The sequence below is a fragment of the Ovis canadensis genome, chromosome 22 (genome assembly GCF_042477335.2).
Source record: "Ovis canadensis isolate MfBH-ARS-UI-01 breed Bighorn chromosome 22, ARS-UI_OviCan_v2, whole genome shotgun sequence".
In the NCBI taxonomy this organism is placed as follows: domain Eukaryota; kingdom Metazoa; phylum Chordata; class Mammalia; order Artiodactyla; family Bovidae; genus Ovis; species Ovis canadensis.
The window spans coordinates 66,033,910-66,048,605 of record NC_091266.1 but is presented as its reverse complement, the minus strand read 5'-3'; the positions used below and the strand labels follow the sequence as shown (position 1 = coordinate 66,048,605).

Here is a 14,696-nt window from a genome sequence, read left to right as displayed (position 1 = left end):
AGAGGCTAGTTACAAAAGAATGGCCTCCTTACCATCTCTATGTTCTCCTGGGTGACAAATTTTAACTTGTTTTCCATCCGACGTAAACTGTGGGACAGATCTTCGTTCTTCCGAGTAAGGCGTTTGTTTTTGTCCAGCAATGGCTTGTACTGACTTTCAGCTTCCCTTACACGCTTCAACTGAAAGACGAGATTAATTATGTATTATGATGTTTAAAAGCATCACAGAGAACCAGCAGCCTCCAAACAGAGGTGTTGACACAATCAGAACAAGCCTTGTGTTCCATGGAGGTCGGCGGTCTGGCCGTGCACCCTGTTCTGTTTGAAAGAGCTATGGGGAAACGGCCCAGTCCGTGAGCCTTCCGCCACCTGGGAGAGCTCACGTCCCAGCAGCCAGGTCACTGGCGGACCTCTGTGGCCATAAGGACTGACGGTGAGGGCGCCTCTAGCAGGCGAGGTCGTCACACGTCTCAGATGACACACAGAACAGAGACACGTGCCCCAGTGACCCAGGGCAGGGATCAGCCAACCAGCGCCTCAGCCCGTGTCTGGTCCCCTACCTCATGTTGTTAATAAAGTTTTATTGGAAACGGCTTGTCACCATCACTCTTCTTTTCCATGGGAATCTTTGGAAGTGGATGCCCCAGCTCCCCCTCCACGGCAGGCATAGGCCCACAGAATTCAGAGGCCTGAGGCCACCCACCAGTTCGTTCCGCTCCTCCGACAGCAGGGCATTGCGGTCCTCGAGTTTCCGGATGATCGCGCTCAGCTCCGCAATCTTAAGTTGGAAACGCCGAGCATCCTTTTCATCCAACTGCTGTTCCTAAAACAAAAATCAACTGCAAATAACTGTTCGTAGACACAGACACAAAAGCCATGGCAAGCCCCAGCACGCCGCAGAAACCAAGGCACGCCTGCGTCACAATGACCCGTGACTCTAATGCCTGGGGGAACTGCGGGCTGCACGCTGGGGACAGAGAGCAGGAGCAGAACTGCCCAGAGTGCAGACGCGGGGGCGAGGGCGTGCGGATGCAGATGCCGCAGGTGGGCAAGACGCTGAGAAAACCCCAGAAGCAAGCACCATGCTTCACGTGGCCGCTGCTGGCTGCAGCTTTCAAGGCGGGGGAGGACTGCCCTGCACCGTAGCGGGGGCCTCACTTTCCTCGAATTATAATGTGAGCCCAGGAAATGACGTTCAGCTTAAGACTTTCGAAAGTGAGATTCCCAGGAAGAGTGGTCCCTCAAATTGAGTTTTTAAAAGGTCACTTTGAGAGCCACTGGAACTTACTAAAAAAAAATCAATGAAACCATTTGATCTGGTTTCAGACTCTCTGGAGTTAATGGGATCTGTCGGGTGCCAGAGCTGGTTTTAACCCAGTTAAGCCATTTATATAACAAGATTATAAAATGTCATGCTCCATTCTTGAACAATCACTGCCCTAGGGCTGGCTCGGCTCAAACGCAGCTCTGTCCTCAAAGCAAACAGACGCAAGTCCGGGAAGGACCGGGTGACAGTTCCTCATTCAGCAGGTGCAGGAGAGGCGGGGGGGCCGACCTGGAAGGACTGTGTGGAGGGTCTGTGGAATGGACCCTTTCCAGACTCCTGGGACCCCGCAGAGGGCTCTGAATGAGGAGCGGTGAGAGGAGATGGGTGGGGTCACAGCCCCGCGTGGTCACGCAGCCCGAGGCTCGGACAGTGGCGTGGTCACAAGGAAAGTGGATGCCGGGCAGCTGGTCACAAGTACAGAAACCACGGTGGGAGGGTCAGGGCCAGCAGAGGGCAGAGCCTGCGTACGGTGATGGAGCTGCCGGGCTACCTCCCCCAGCAGCAAAGGAGGGCCCCTTAGCAACCTGGGGCTGGCGGTGGAGGCGGGCACAACTGGAAGCCTGAAGCTCAAGGCCCATGGGAGGGACAGGGGAAGGCAAGGCCAGTACTACGCTGCGGCAGCAAGGAGGGAAGAGAGAAGTCTCTGGGCCCTTTCAGCCAAGCCAGAGAAGCCGAGGGTCCCCCTGGCCTGTGGGCTGCAGACATGGGCAGAGTCCCCGAGGCTTGGGCTCGGGACTCCCCAGGGAGCTGCCCACGGGACCATGAGCCGCGCGCGGGGCAGTCTGGGCTCTGGGTCGGCCGGGCGAGCGTGGGAGGTGCTTACAGGGCTTCCCGAGTGGTCTGAGGCGTCTCCTGCACCGCTTGCGTGAGGAAGCTCCCGCCTGGGGCTGCCCGGGTGCCGGTCGGTCTCTTTGACCTGGGACAGCTGCTCGTCTAGAGCCTCTTTTTGGAGCTGGAGTCTCTGAGCATGCCCGGCTTGAACCCCTAACTCTCTCTCCAGCACGAAGACTGCTCTGTCTTTAAATTTTATCTCCTCCATCTACAAGGAGAACAGAACACAATCACACACGCAGGCAGGTGAGATGCAGTTACTATAGAGACAGGCAGTGACTCGAGCACAGGCGTCGGGAGGGGCCCCTGCTGAGCAGCCCTGCCAGCCTCTGGCTCTGAGGCCCGGAGCAAAGCCTGGGCTGAGGGCCTCGTGCCCCGCCCAGGCCGCTCACGGCTCTGCGGCTCCGACCAGGCGGGGCGGCTGAGGCCGCCTTCCCGGACTCCGCACAGCCTGCCCGGCCTCCCGGGCTCCTGGCAGGCCTCCCCTCTCCCCGATGGCCTGCAGGGGCTCCTCAGCCAGCGGGGCCCGCAGAGACCACCTCCACCGCCCGCCTTGCGCTGAGCGCTGGGCAGAGCAGAGCCACCCAGTCCCCCATACCCCGTCAACAGGATGAGCGAAGCTCGTGTTAAAACCGGCAGCTGTGGCTGTGGAGGAAAAGGAGCTGTGGGGCCCAAAGCCCTCGTGGCCTCTGTCTCTCCGCTCTGCGGACACCCGGCCTGGGAAGGCTGGATGATAGACAGGGCCAATGCACATGGCCTCCTGCACCGGCCTCTCCTGGCTCCGAGGAGTGGACGGAAGGCAGGGTTCTGCCTGACTGCAGGCAGAGCTACATTTCAAATTCTGCTTCCTCTAAGCTAAGCCTCGGGTTGGGGGGTGGTCCCTGAACCAGCAGGATCCAGACTGGCAGGGAACCAGGGTGGTAGTGGGGGGTCCACAGCCCTGTCCACTCTCCCTAACATGCTCAAGCTCCTGACAGCGTCTGGCCTTCCAGACCCCTCCCAGAGGCCACAGGGGTGTCCCTGAGCGAAGGGCAGGCTGGTACCCTGGAGGAGGAGCAGGCAGAATGCCCCCATGCAGCCCCGTCGGTGCTGGGGATGTCCAAGCAGCATCAGATTCACAAGAGGACTCGATTTAAGACACATCCCACACAGCAGGGAAGCGCAGGCTGCGCTGCTGCTTTGCTTGCTGTGCAGGGTTTGAATAAGTTAATAAATCAGCCATCTGCTGAAGTCAGCTTGGAACAAAGAGTCGCCATATCTAATTAGCCCAGATCACAGAATTCACGGGCAAGCGATGCGCCGAGCAGAGGAAAAGAAACCCTCAGCCGCTAAACCCCACTGCCGGAGCACAGGGCAGAGTGGAGAGAGGAAGCCCGCTCAGTTAGCAGAAACCAGCAGGCGGGTGGAAGCACGGCCCGCCAATACGCGGCTGGCCTCACATTTAGCCCCTTGCACAGACACCTTGGAAACATCTCTGTTCCTTCATCAGGAAGCATGGAAGCAAGGGTCTCCACACACAGGCCCTCTCAAATCAGTGATTTCAGCAGACGGTTTAGACCAGAAAGCTGACTTCCAGGAGAAGTCATCACACGCGCCACGTAGCATGCTCAAGTCAGACGCGGAGCTCTGTGATCCGCCCACAGTGGGATGTGCGCCAGCTTCCCCTGAGGGCGGGGCTGGATCTCTGAGGATGAAAACGCCTCCGAGATCAGTGTCCGCAGGGGCCTTGTGCTCCGCGCCTCATTGCGCCTGAATGCCGAGGGTCTCAACCCGGGTCACGCTCCTGCATCTCCCGGCCCTGCTGTTTGGACTCAGAGGCCTGTCTGTGGAGGCAGCGTGGGTGGGTGCATGGCGGGGTCGGCCAGCTGAGGGGGGATGCCCTTTGCCACGTGAGGCCCCCACCTCACTCTGGGGGCTGCTTCCAGCTAGGGGTGCAAATTCAAACCCAGGTAACCGGACGGCCAGGGAAGGCTCAGTGGGCAGCTCCACCTCTGGGGGCTACAACCTTGCACGCACGGCCGCCTTCCTGCAGGTCTTCCTGCTGTGCCCAGTAGGGGCTGTGGGGTCCTGGAGGGCCCGGCTGCAGAGAGCAGGGGTCACGACCCATCCCTGCCTGTGTCGCCAGCCACACCCACGTCCACAACCCAGTGGACCCCGCCCTCCCTGGAGCCCAGGACGGGGGCTTTCAAAGCTGACACAGAGTCGATCAGGACCGGTCAGTTGGCCCTGGCCACCTGCCCTCACCCAGACTGTAGCAGTGGCTTCCAGTGGGCCTCCCGTGCCCACTCATGCCCCACCCCCGGCCTCACAACACAGCCAGGGAATCAGATCTCACCACTTCCATGCGTCCCCAGGTACCAAGAGCAAGATTCAGAGTCCTTGCTGGAGGCCGCCTGCTTCCAGAGGGGCTGCCTGGCCCCCCCAGCCCCACTCCCTGTTGCGTGGGTATGAAAACCCGGGGGTCCTGGACAATGGGTCCTGAGAGAAGGGCACAGGAGGCGCTGAGGCAGGAGCACCGCCCCTGCCGGAGGGAGAGGGCGCCCTTCTCGGACCATCACCCCACCCCCAGCACAGGGCAGGCTCAGAGTGGGTGCACAGAAGCAGAGCCGCAGGGGAGCCTGGGACCCACACTTACCAGCACCAGGTGGGGTGAGGCACGCTGACATGCTCTAACCACCCCCCTCCCCGAGCTGAGGCTCCCTCCAGCTCCTACGCCCCACAACGCCCATCAGGGATCACCATCAAGCCCAGTGCAGCAGCCCCCCCCCACCCCGGGGACCCTCCCTGCCCAGCACCGGACAGGCGAGCACACAGCTGCCTCAGGAGGACCGCTCCCCAGAGAGTGAACAAGCAGCGGAGTGTGAGGCAGTGCCTGGTCTCGCCCTTCCTTCTTGGGTTTATAGGATTTTTAGTAGCCATCTGAGCTGGTATTTTAGTGAGTGCCCGATAGACATCCTCTCCTGATTCCAGAATGGCACAGCTCGAAGGTGCCCGGAGCTGCTCCTGGGCTGAGAGTCCGGCCCCTCCCCGCCCGCGGCAGGCAGCCTGGTCCTCAGGGCAGGTCACCAGCCTGGTACGGACGGGACGCAGGGCACGGGCCTGAGCTCAGTGAGGAAGTCAGAGTGGACGGCTGCTTGGCTTCCACTTTGATAGGAGCCACCCCCCACCCCAGACCGAGCTCTCCAGAGACACCGTGCAGCTGTCCGGGGCCGCCTGAGGGTCCAGATCCCCTTCTGTAAAGTCCGGGGAGCCGGGCGGCAGAGCCATGGGCGCCGCGAGAACAGCGGGTGTGGCCTCACGTGGGGTGTCACCTCCTAAGGTCCCCGGATGCTCTGATGTGAGCCCCCAGGGAGAAGCCCCAGGGAGTCCCTTTTCAGGAGGGGCCAGCTTGCACCCCAATTGGCCTCCTGGGTTCTGTCTGGGTGTACTGGCTGGCTACCCATCGCCACGCAGCTTCTGTCTGAGACCTCCGTGACCTCACCTCTGGCCAGCACCCAGCGTCCTGGGGCCAAAACAGGGACCTAACTGTCCACAGCTGGTCTGGCTCCGCCCAGTCAGCCCACTCCTGCCCACGCCTGGTCCTGTGGGGGCTCAGCCTCAACCTCACCAGGGCCAGCCCACTGTCCACTGGCTCTGAGACGTGGCCACAGATGACCACAGAATCCCCTTCAGAACTTGTGAGCTGCACTTTGGAAGACCCCAAACAGGCCAGAGCCCCAGGGTAAGGGCCAGAGTGGCTTGGACGAGCAGGCAGGACCCAGCCCGAAATGCCAGCCGCAGTGGACACACTGCTGCCCGAGAGCCTCTTGCTTTTGGCCACTTGGGGGTTGTCATGTTCTTTGCAAAGTGGCCGCTGCGTGTTGAGGTCCACTCTCTCTGGCCCCCTCCCTGCTGGGCCAGCTGCTGGCACGGCTGTCCAGGCAGGCTCCCTGCCCCCACGTGCAGGAATTCAGCCCCGGGTTTGCTGAACGCAAACACACTCAGCATCACGCTGGGCAGAGCCCCTGTGCTCGGGGTGCTGGCTGCATGTGGACACGGAGGCCTGGACCTCCCCTCACGCTCCTTAGCTTCCCGTTCAGGCGGCCCCTGGCCACCATGCTCCGCCCTTGGCCTGGGCCACAGCAGGGCTCCCGGCTCCCCCTTACTCGGCTGCAGCCCTGTGTGTGCACTGGCCCCTGTACAGCTGCTCCCGGCTGCAAGTGCCCTCACACGCCGGGTTCTGAGTCCAGCACTGGGCAGTGCCAGGGACAGGGAGGAGGGGACCGCCTGTCCCACAGGCCACTGCTCCACGGAGCACCAGTTGACCCCAGACCCCCCAGAGCCATGGGCCCTCCTCCCAGGCCCAGGGAAATTGTCACCACCCCCCGGGAGGGCCCGTGCCATAGCCCGGGAAATAGCAACGCTTGGCTTGATGGCTGTAAGGAACTGCGATTATCAAACATCGTCCGAGGTGTTCACAGCCAGGTCTCTCCACGGCGGGGCCCTGAGACCCTCGCCAGCACAGTCACCCCCAGTGAGGAGTAAGTGGACCTCACCGCGAGGCCATTGTCCTCAGCTCTGGGCCCACATCCCTCCTCTGGCCCTAAGCCCCCTGACCCCCACTGGTCCCACATGGTGGCTCAGGGCTGGCCCTGCCCCTGCACAGCCCCCAGCCCGCTCCCTCTCCCGGCCAGGCCTGACCCAGGCAGCCTCTGGACCACATCCACCTGCCACTTTTGCCCCCACTCCCCCCTTTCCAACCTCCCTCTGAAAATTCCCCAGCCACCCCATTCCAGCCGAGACCTCCCCATCCCCCCAGTCACCCCAGAAGTGTTCACACAGTGGGGCCGGGCGTCGACCTGAGTTCACTACCAGGTCCAGGGCCAGGACCTCACACCAGCAGGAACCTGAACAGGAAGGCTGAGCAGGTGCTGGGCCTCCATTGGCTGAGAGGAGGGGGCTCACGGGAGGTGAGAACTGGTGTTCACTCTGACCCCGTTCTCCGAGCTCCTCCTGTGTGCTGGGCCTGCGGCTGAGACTTCACGTGTGTTTTTCATTATTTGCTGACATGGCACAGAAACAGAGCATCGATTCATACTGATATATGAGGAAGCTGTTAACGGAGTAGATCCTAAGAGTTCTCATCGTAAGGAAAATTCTTTCAAAATTTTCTCTTGATTTTTTTCCTTTTTGTCTCTACATGAGCTGATGGTGCAGACTGGTTGGTTCTATCGCTGTCACTTCCCACTCTTTGCGAGCCCATGAACCGCAGCACGCCAGGCCTCCCTGTCCTCCACCATCTCCCGGAGCTTGCTCAAACCCATGTCCATCGAGTCGGTGATGCCATCCAGCCATCTCATCCTCTGTCGTCCCCTTCTCCTCCTGCCTTCAATCTTTCCCAGCATCAGGGTCTTTTCCAATGAGTCAGTTCTTCACATCAGGTGGCCAAAGGATTGAAACTTCAGCTCAGCATCAGTCCTTCCAATGAACACCCAGGACTGATTTCCTTTAGGATGGACTGGTTGGCTCTCCTTGCTGTCCAAGGGACTCTCAAGAGTCTTCTCCAACACCACAGTTCAAAAGCATTAATTATTCAGCGCTCAGCTTTCCTTATGGTCCAACTCTCACATCCATACAGGACTACTAGAAAACCATAGCTTTGACTAGACAGACTTTTTGTTGGCAAAGTGATGTCTCTGCTTTTTAATATGCTGCCTAGGTGGGTCATAGCTCTTCTTCTAAGGAGCAAGCGCCTTTTAGTTTCATGGCTGCAGTCACCATCCACAGTGATTTTGGAGCCCAGAAAAATAAAACCAGTTACTTCACCTTTCCCCCATCTATTCATCATGAAGTGATGGGACGAGAGGCCATAATTTCAGTTTTTTGAATGTTGAGCTTTAAGCCAACTTTTTCACTCTCCTCCTCCACTTTCATCAAGAGGCTCTTTAGCTCCTCTTCACGTTCTGCCATAAGGGTGGTGTCACCTGCATATCTGAGGTTGTTGCTGTTTCCCCCAGCAATCTTGGCTCCAGCTGTGATTCAGCCAGCCTGGCATTTTGCATGATGTAATCTGCATGTGAGTTAAATAAACAGGGTAACAGTATATAGCTTTGTCATACCCTTTTCCCAATTTTGAACCAGTCTGTTTTTCCTTATCTGGTTCTAACTGTTGCTTCTTGGCCCACATACAGGTTTCTTAGGAGGCAGGTAGGGTGGTCTGGTGTTCCCACCTCTTGAAGAATTTTCTACAGTTCGTTGTGATCCACGCAAAGGCTTTAGCATAGTGACTGAAGCAAAAGCAGATGCTTTTCTGGAATCCCCTGGCTTTCTTTTTGATTCACTGAAGGTTGGCAATTTGCTCTCTGCTCCCTCTGCTTTTTTTAAACCCAGCTGGTCCATCTGGAAGTTCTCGGTCATGTACTGCTGAAGCCTAGCTTGGAGGATTTTGAGCGTGACCGTGCTAGCATGTGAAATGAGCACAGCTGTGCGGCAGTGTGAACATTCTTTGGCGTCGCCTTTCTCTGAGATTGGAAAGAAGATTGACCTTTTCCAGTCCTGTGGACGCAGCTGAGTTTCAAGTTTGCTGACACTGCACAGAAACACAGCACTGATTTATGCTGGTGCACATGTGAGCTGTTCACAGAGGTCTCAGGAGTTCTCACCGCAAGAAAACATTGTTTCAGATTTTCTTTTGGCTTTTCCCCTTGTTGCCTCTATGTGAGCTCGGGGATACTAACCAGACTCACGGAGGGAGTCGTTTCACGCACGGGTTAGTCAGACCACCATGCTGTTTACACCTACACAGTGATGTAAGGTAATTCTGTTAATTATATCCCAGAAAAGCTGAAAAATTACCTTGTGTATTCTGTGACATGATTGGGCTTTGGGAACAGTGGCTGAGGTTGACGGAGGTGGGGCTGGGGACGCTGGGTCCTGATGCCCGTCTGGGCAGCGCCTCATGGACCGGCCTCCAACAGCGACGCCTGGTGGAAGGGGCGGGAAGTGCAGTGGGTGGAATGTGAGCTCCGCCCCGTTCCCTGCCCGCTGGACTAAGAGGGAGGCGGAGCTGTGGGCCTCGGGGCAGGGGTGGGGGGTCTCAGAGAGGAAGCACTAGTCTTCTCGCTGTCAGGCGTGTGTGTCATCAGTGATACACATATAATGTGTGTGTGTGTGTGTGTGTGTGTGTGCTTAGTAACTCAGTTGTATCCAACTCTTTTGTGACCCCACGGACTGTTGCCTGCCAGCCTCCTCTGTCCATGGGATTTTCCAGGCAGGAATACTGGAGTGGCTTGCCATTTCCTTCTCCAGGGGATCTTCCCCACGCAGGGACTGAACCTGGGTCTCCTGTACTGGCACGTGGATTCTTTACCATCTGAACCACCAGGGAAACTCATATGTGTATGTGTGTGTGTTTGTGTGTGAAATACATATATATGTACATACACATATACATGAAACTAAAGGAGATTCCCCACGAGGATTATGGATTCTAAAGGGAATAACTGCAAAAGACTCTAAAATAAGCAAAACACAAAATTAGTTCCTTTTCTAAGAGCGCTGGAGCCTTGGAAAGCTGTCTGATCCCACAGAGGTGCGTGCCTTCGTCTGTGGCTAGGCCATCCTATGACTCTGAGGAGACAGGTGTTTACCTGGAGAAAACTGTTAGCAATGCAAACACTTCCTCCAGGTCAGTTCAGTTCAGTCGCTCAGTTGTGCCCAACTGTTTGTTACCCCATGGAGTGCAGCACGCCAGGCCTCCCTGTCCATCACCAACTCCTGGAGTTTACTCAAACTCAAGTCCATTGAGTCGGTGATGCCAACAAACCATCTCATCCTCTGTCGTCCCCTTCTCCTCCTGCCTTCAATCTTTCCCAGCATCAGGGTCTTTTCCAATGAGTCAGCTCTTCACATCAGTTGGTCAAAATACTGGAGTTTCAGCTTCAGCATCAGTCCTTCCAATGAACACCCAGGACTGATCTCCTTTAGGATGGACTGGTTGGATCTCCTTGCAGTCCAAGGGACTCTCAAGAGTCTTCTCCAACACCACAGTTCAAAAGCATCAATTCTTTGATGCTCAGCTTTCTTTATAGTCCAACTCTCACATCCATACATGACTACTGGAAAAACCATAGCCTTGACTAGACGGACCTTTGTTGGTAAAGTAATGTCTCTGCTTTTGAATATGCTGTCTAAGTTGGTCAAAACTTTCCTTCCAAGGAGTAAGCGTCTTTTAATTTCATGGCTGCAATCACCAACTGCAGTGATTTTGGAGCCCAAAAAATAAAGTCTGACACTGTTTCCACTTTTTGCCCATCTATTTGCCATAAAGTGATGGGACCAGATGCCATGATCTTAGTTTTCTCAATGTTGAGCTTTAAACCAACTTTTTCACTCTCCTCTTTCACTTTCATCAAGAAGCTCTTTAGTTCTTCTTCACTTTCTGCTATAAGGGTGGTATCGTCTGCATATCTGAGGTTATTGATATTTCTCCCAGCAATCTTGATTCGAGCTTGTGCTTCTTCCAGCCCAGCGTTTCTCATGATGTACTCTGCATACAAGTTAAATAAGCAGGGTGATGATATACAACCTTGACGTTACTCCTTTTCCTATTTGGAGCCAGTCTGTTGTTCCATGTCCAGTTCTAACTGTTGCTTCCTGACCTGCATACAGATTTCTCAAGAGGCAGGTCAGGTGGTCTGGTATTTCCGTCTCTTTAAGAATTTTCCACAGTTTATTGTGATCCACACAGTCAAAGGCTTTGGCATAGTCAATAAGGCAGAGATAGATGTTTTTCTGGAACTCTCTTGCTTTTTCGATGATCCAGTGGATGTTTGTGGCCTTGCAAAGGATCTTTGCCAGATGGGGAACAGAAATCAATTCAGATCAAATCCTGTTCGAATCAGTTGTAGCATTTACTTGTTTCTCATTAGTCACTGATTTCAATAAAAATTTTGACATGTATTCAGAGCATATTTTTACAACCATCATGATTATACCCTCTGTTACAACTTGTCCTCCAACAGTTAGCTATGATCCCGATAAAAATTTCAATGTTTTTTTTTTTAGGAAAAATGATTCTAAGGTTTCCATGGAAGCCTGAAGGAATCTTCAAGAACACAGTGGGAGGACTTGCTACTCAGAAATTCAGCTGATGGTAAGACTGGAGTGTTTCCTATAAAATAGGCTTGAAATGGGATAGATGATGAAAAAACACCCTCTCATTTAAGAATACTTCATGCATGGCAGAGGACTGGGGGACAAATGGTCTTTCTAAGAGCTGTTCTGTGACATTCCCGGCTGTCCAGTGGTTAGAACCCAGGGCTGCCACTGCAGGAGGCGTGGGCTTGGTCCCAGATTGGGGGCTGCTGCTGCTGCTGCTGCTGCTAAGTCGCTTCAGTCGTGTCCGACTCTGCTGCATAGACGGCAGCCCACCAGGCTCCCCCGTCCCTGGGATTCTCCAGGCAAGAACACTGGAGTGGGTTGCCATTTCCTTCTCCAATGCGTGAAAGTGAAAAGTCAAAGTGAAGTCACTTAGTCGTGTCCGACTCTTCGTGACCCCATGGACTGCAGCCCACCAGGCTCCTCCATTCATGGGGTTTTCCAGGCAAGAGGACTGGAGTGGAGTGCCATTGCCTTCTCCAGATTGGGGGTTAGTGGGTCGGAACTAAGATTCTGGGTTAGTGGGTGGGAACTAAGATTCTCCACATCACGCTCCATGGCCAAAAGAAATTTAAAAAGAATTGCTAGAACAACTGTATGTCCATATGGAAAAAAACGTAAGTGGGCTCTGCCTTACACATCTCACACAGAGACACTCACACACACACTCAGAGACACACACACACACTCATACACACACACTGCAGCAGGGTGAAGACCTATACATGAAGATGAAACTATAAATGTTTAAAAACATAAATCTTCATGCTTCAGAATAAAAGAATTTCTTAAACAAGACACAATGAGCACCAACCCTAAAGGAAAAGCCTAATAAGTCAGACTGCTCTAGAATCTAAACCTTCAGCTCACAAGCATCATCACTGGGGACACAGAAAGCCCGCAGAGGAGGGGAGACACTTGCTCGCATTTTTACGTAAGCTTTAGAGTCGGCTCGCCCCTGCCTGCAAAGCAGCCTTCCGGGGTTCTCCTTCCGGAGTCTCCTGCGTTGACTCTTCATGCTAATTTGGGGAGAAGTGCCCCCACAATGATCCTGGTTCTCCAGTCCACGGGCGTCTCCACTTGGCTCATCCGCAGCTCCTCTCAGCCGCGTTGTGTATCCACAGTTTCAGTGTACGAGTCTTGCACGCCTTTTGTTAAACTTACCCCCGAATCTTTGACTGTATTTTCGCGCCACTATGAGTGGAATTTTTAAAGGTTCGTCCTGGACGGTTGCTTGTGTATAAAATATGACTGCGTTTCCTGTACTGTTTCTGTATTTTGCAACCCTGCCGAACTCATTCAATAGCTCATTTAGGGAATTCCTTAGAGTTTTTTACCTACCAAGTCATGTCACCCACAGAAGACAGTTTTATTTTTTTCCTTTCCAGTCTGATGGTTTTAAATTTCGTCCTTTTGCCTTAGTGCCCTGACTTGAATTCCTCAGTGGAAAAAGACAAAAAAAAAAAAAAAAAGATGAAAGGAAAAATGTCCCCGAGAAAATGGCAGAACCTCTCCCAGTTCACCTTAAGGTAAAGCCCTTGTCACTCAGGGGGACCCTCCAACGTGAGAGACAGCAGCTGGGATGAGACACGGCACAAGAGGCTCTGAAGTACACAGACAATGAAAGGGACAGAGACAAAGCTGTAAGCTAAATGCAAGCATTATATTTCTTATATAAGAAATATAAGTATTATATTATTCTCAGGGAAATAAGATGACATTACATCTATGAGTAAGAGGGGAATGACCAAACTTTCAGAGCACAAACATTTGGAGGATTAAATTATGAAGGCAGAAACAAAAATATTAAACAGAAAAGTTAGATGAGAAAGTCTAGGGCATTCCTTAGAAAGCAGAACCGAAAGCCAAGGGTGGAGAGAAAAGGAAGAGAGTCAGCGTATCAAGTCCGAGCCCCAACATCTGGCCAATGGGGGTTCTAGAAGGAAGAGAGGAGAAGGAAAAGGAGGAGACAGAAGGACAAAGCGTACCCGAGCCGAGAGACATGAGTTTCCAGGTGGAAAGTGTCCCTGACCGCCTGGTAAGCTGGGTGAGCCAACGCTCACAGTGAAGGCACATTAGCCTAAATCAGCGAAGCTCCGCGCACAGGGACAGCATTCCATAACTTCTGGGGCAGGATGAGGCAGGACCAGGGATCAGAAGAATATCATGTAGTTTCTTAAGAGCAACACTCAGAGTCAGAAGACAATGCAGAAATCCTTTCGAATGCTACTTAAAGTTTTCCAAACTCTAACACCACATCGAGTTACAGCATCCACTGTGAGTGCGGTTAGACTGAAAACTCCATGCACACAAAGTCTCACAAAATGCATTTCCCTCCAATGGCACCCCACTCCAGTACTCTTGCCTGGAAAGTCCCATGGACGGAGGAGCTTGGTAGGCTGCAGTCCATGGGGTCGCTAAGAGTCGGCACGGCTGAGCGACTTCACTTTAGCTTTTCACTTTCATGCACTGGAGAAGGCAATGGCACCCCACTCCAGTGTTCTTGCCTGGAGAATCCCAGAGACAGAGGAGCCTAGTGGGCTGCTGTCTATGGGGTCGCACAGAGTCAGACACGACTGAAGCGACTTAGCAGCAGTAGCAGTCTCCATAAAACGGTTAGAGAATGTACTTTCCCCCAGATGAGAAACATTCCTCCAAGAAAGAGGAAGGTAAGGGAGGGGTCTAACACAGGAGGGAGGGACGGTTTCCCGGGTTGGTGACAAAGGGAATTCAGGATTCAGGCCGCTTTAGGAAAGCAGTCTGTCCAGGGGAGATGTGAAGAGCGAGCGCTCCAGGAAGGATGTCTCAGAACACAGACATGGGCAGGATTCCTAATGCTTTACTGTACTGACTGGGGATTCCTTCCTCCGGAAATTCAGGGGTGTTGCAAAGAGTTGGACTCGACTGAAGCAACTTAACACCCATTCACTTAAAAATTAAGCACATGAAAAAAATTAATTTGAAGGAAAATTTAAGTGTGTACAAGAGAGGTTGTGGGCCACGGTGGGTCTTTCGTGAACGTCCACAAAGCAACTGTAACACGAATAGTAAACACTCATTTCAGCCCAGACAGAGCAGCAAGCCTGTCCCGACAGCCTTCTCCCTGGTTTGCGCCCCACCTCCCAGGCACAGGAACCAGAGCAGGAAGGGCCCGGGGAGTGGGCGTCTGGGCACCTGTTCCCTCGGCTCCTTGACTGGGCCGAGTGCCCCCAGAGCCACCCTCTCGTCCAAGGCCCTCGCCCACAGGGGCAGCACCTGCCCTGGCTCCTTCCCTGGGACCACAGCCAGGCCCCACTGGGGCCCCGGGGGCTCCACAAAGCTGCCCTCCCTGTGTGGGGTGTGCTGTGTGGCCTGCTGAGAATGGGACTTGGGGGCGGGGGGCTAATGGGGAAACAGAGGAA

General features: G+C 54.3%; 1 protein-coding gene across 9 annotated transcripts in view; it reads right to left on the bottom strand.

The window, feature by feature from the left end:
* The window catches only part of JAKMIP3 (Janus kinase and microtubule interacting protein 3), a 94,043-nt gene that overhangs the window by 34,793 nt on the left and 44,554 nt on the right, over positions 1-14,696 (bottom strand). For 6 of the 9 annotated variants that reach the window (XM_069567630.1, XM_069567634.1, XM_069567632.1 and 3 more), the window contains exons 4-6: positions 2,150-2,365; positions 703-822; positions 33-179 (exon numbers count right to left, since the gene is read on the bottom strand). In XM_069567630.1, coding sequence (XP_069423731.1) covers positions 33-179; positions 703-822; positions 2,150-2,365 — 483 coding nt within the window. The remainder of the gene's footprint in view (positions 1-32; positions 180-702; positions 823-2,149; positions 2,366-14,696) is intronic. The other 3 variants (XM_069567636.1, XM_069567637.1, XM_069567638.1) reach the window with 1 other exon arrangement.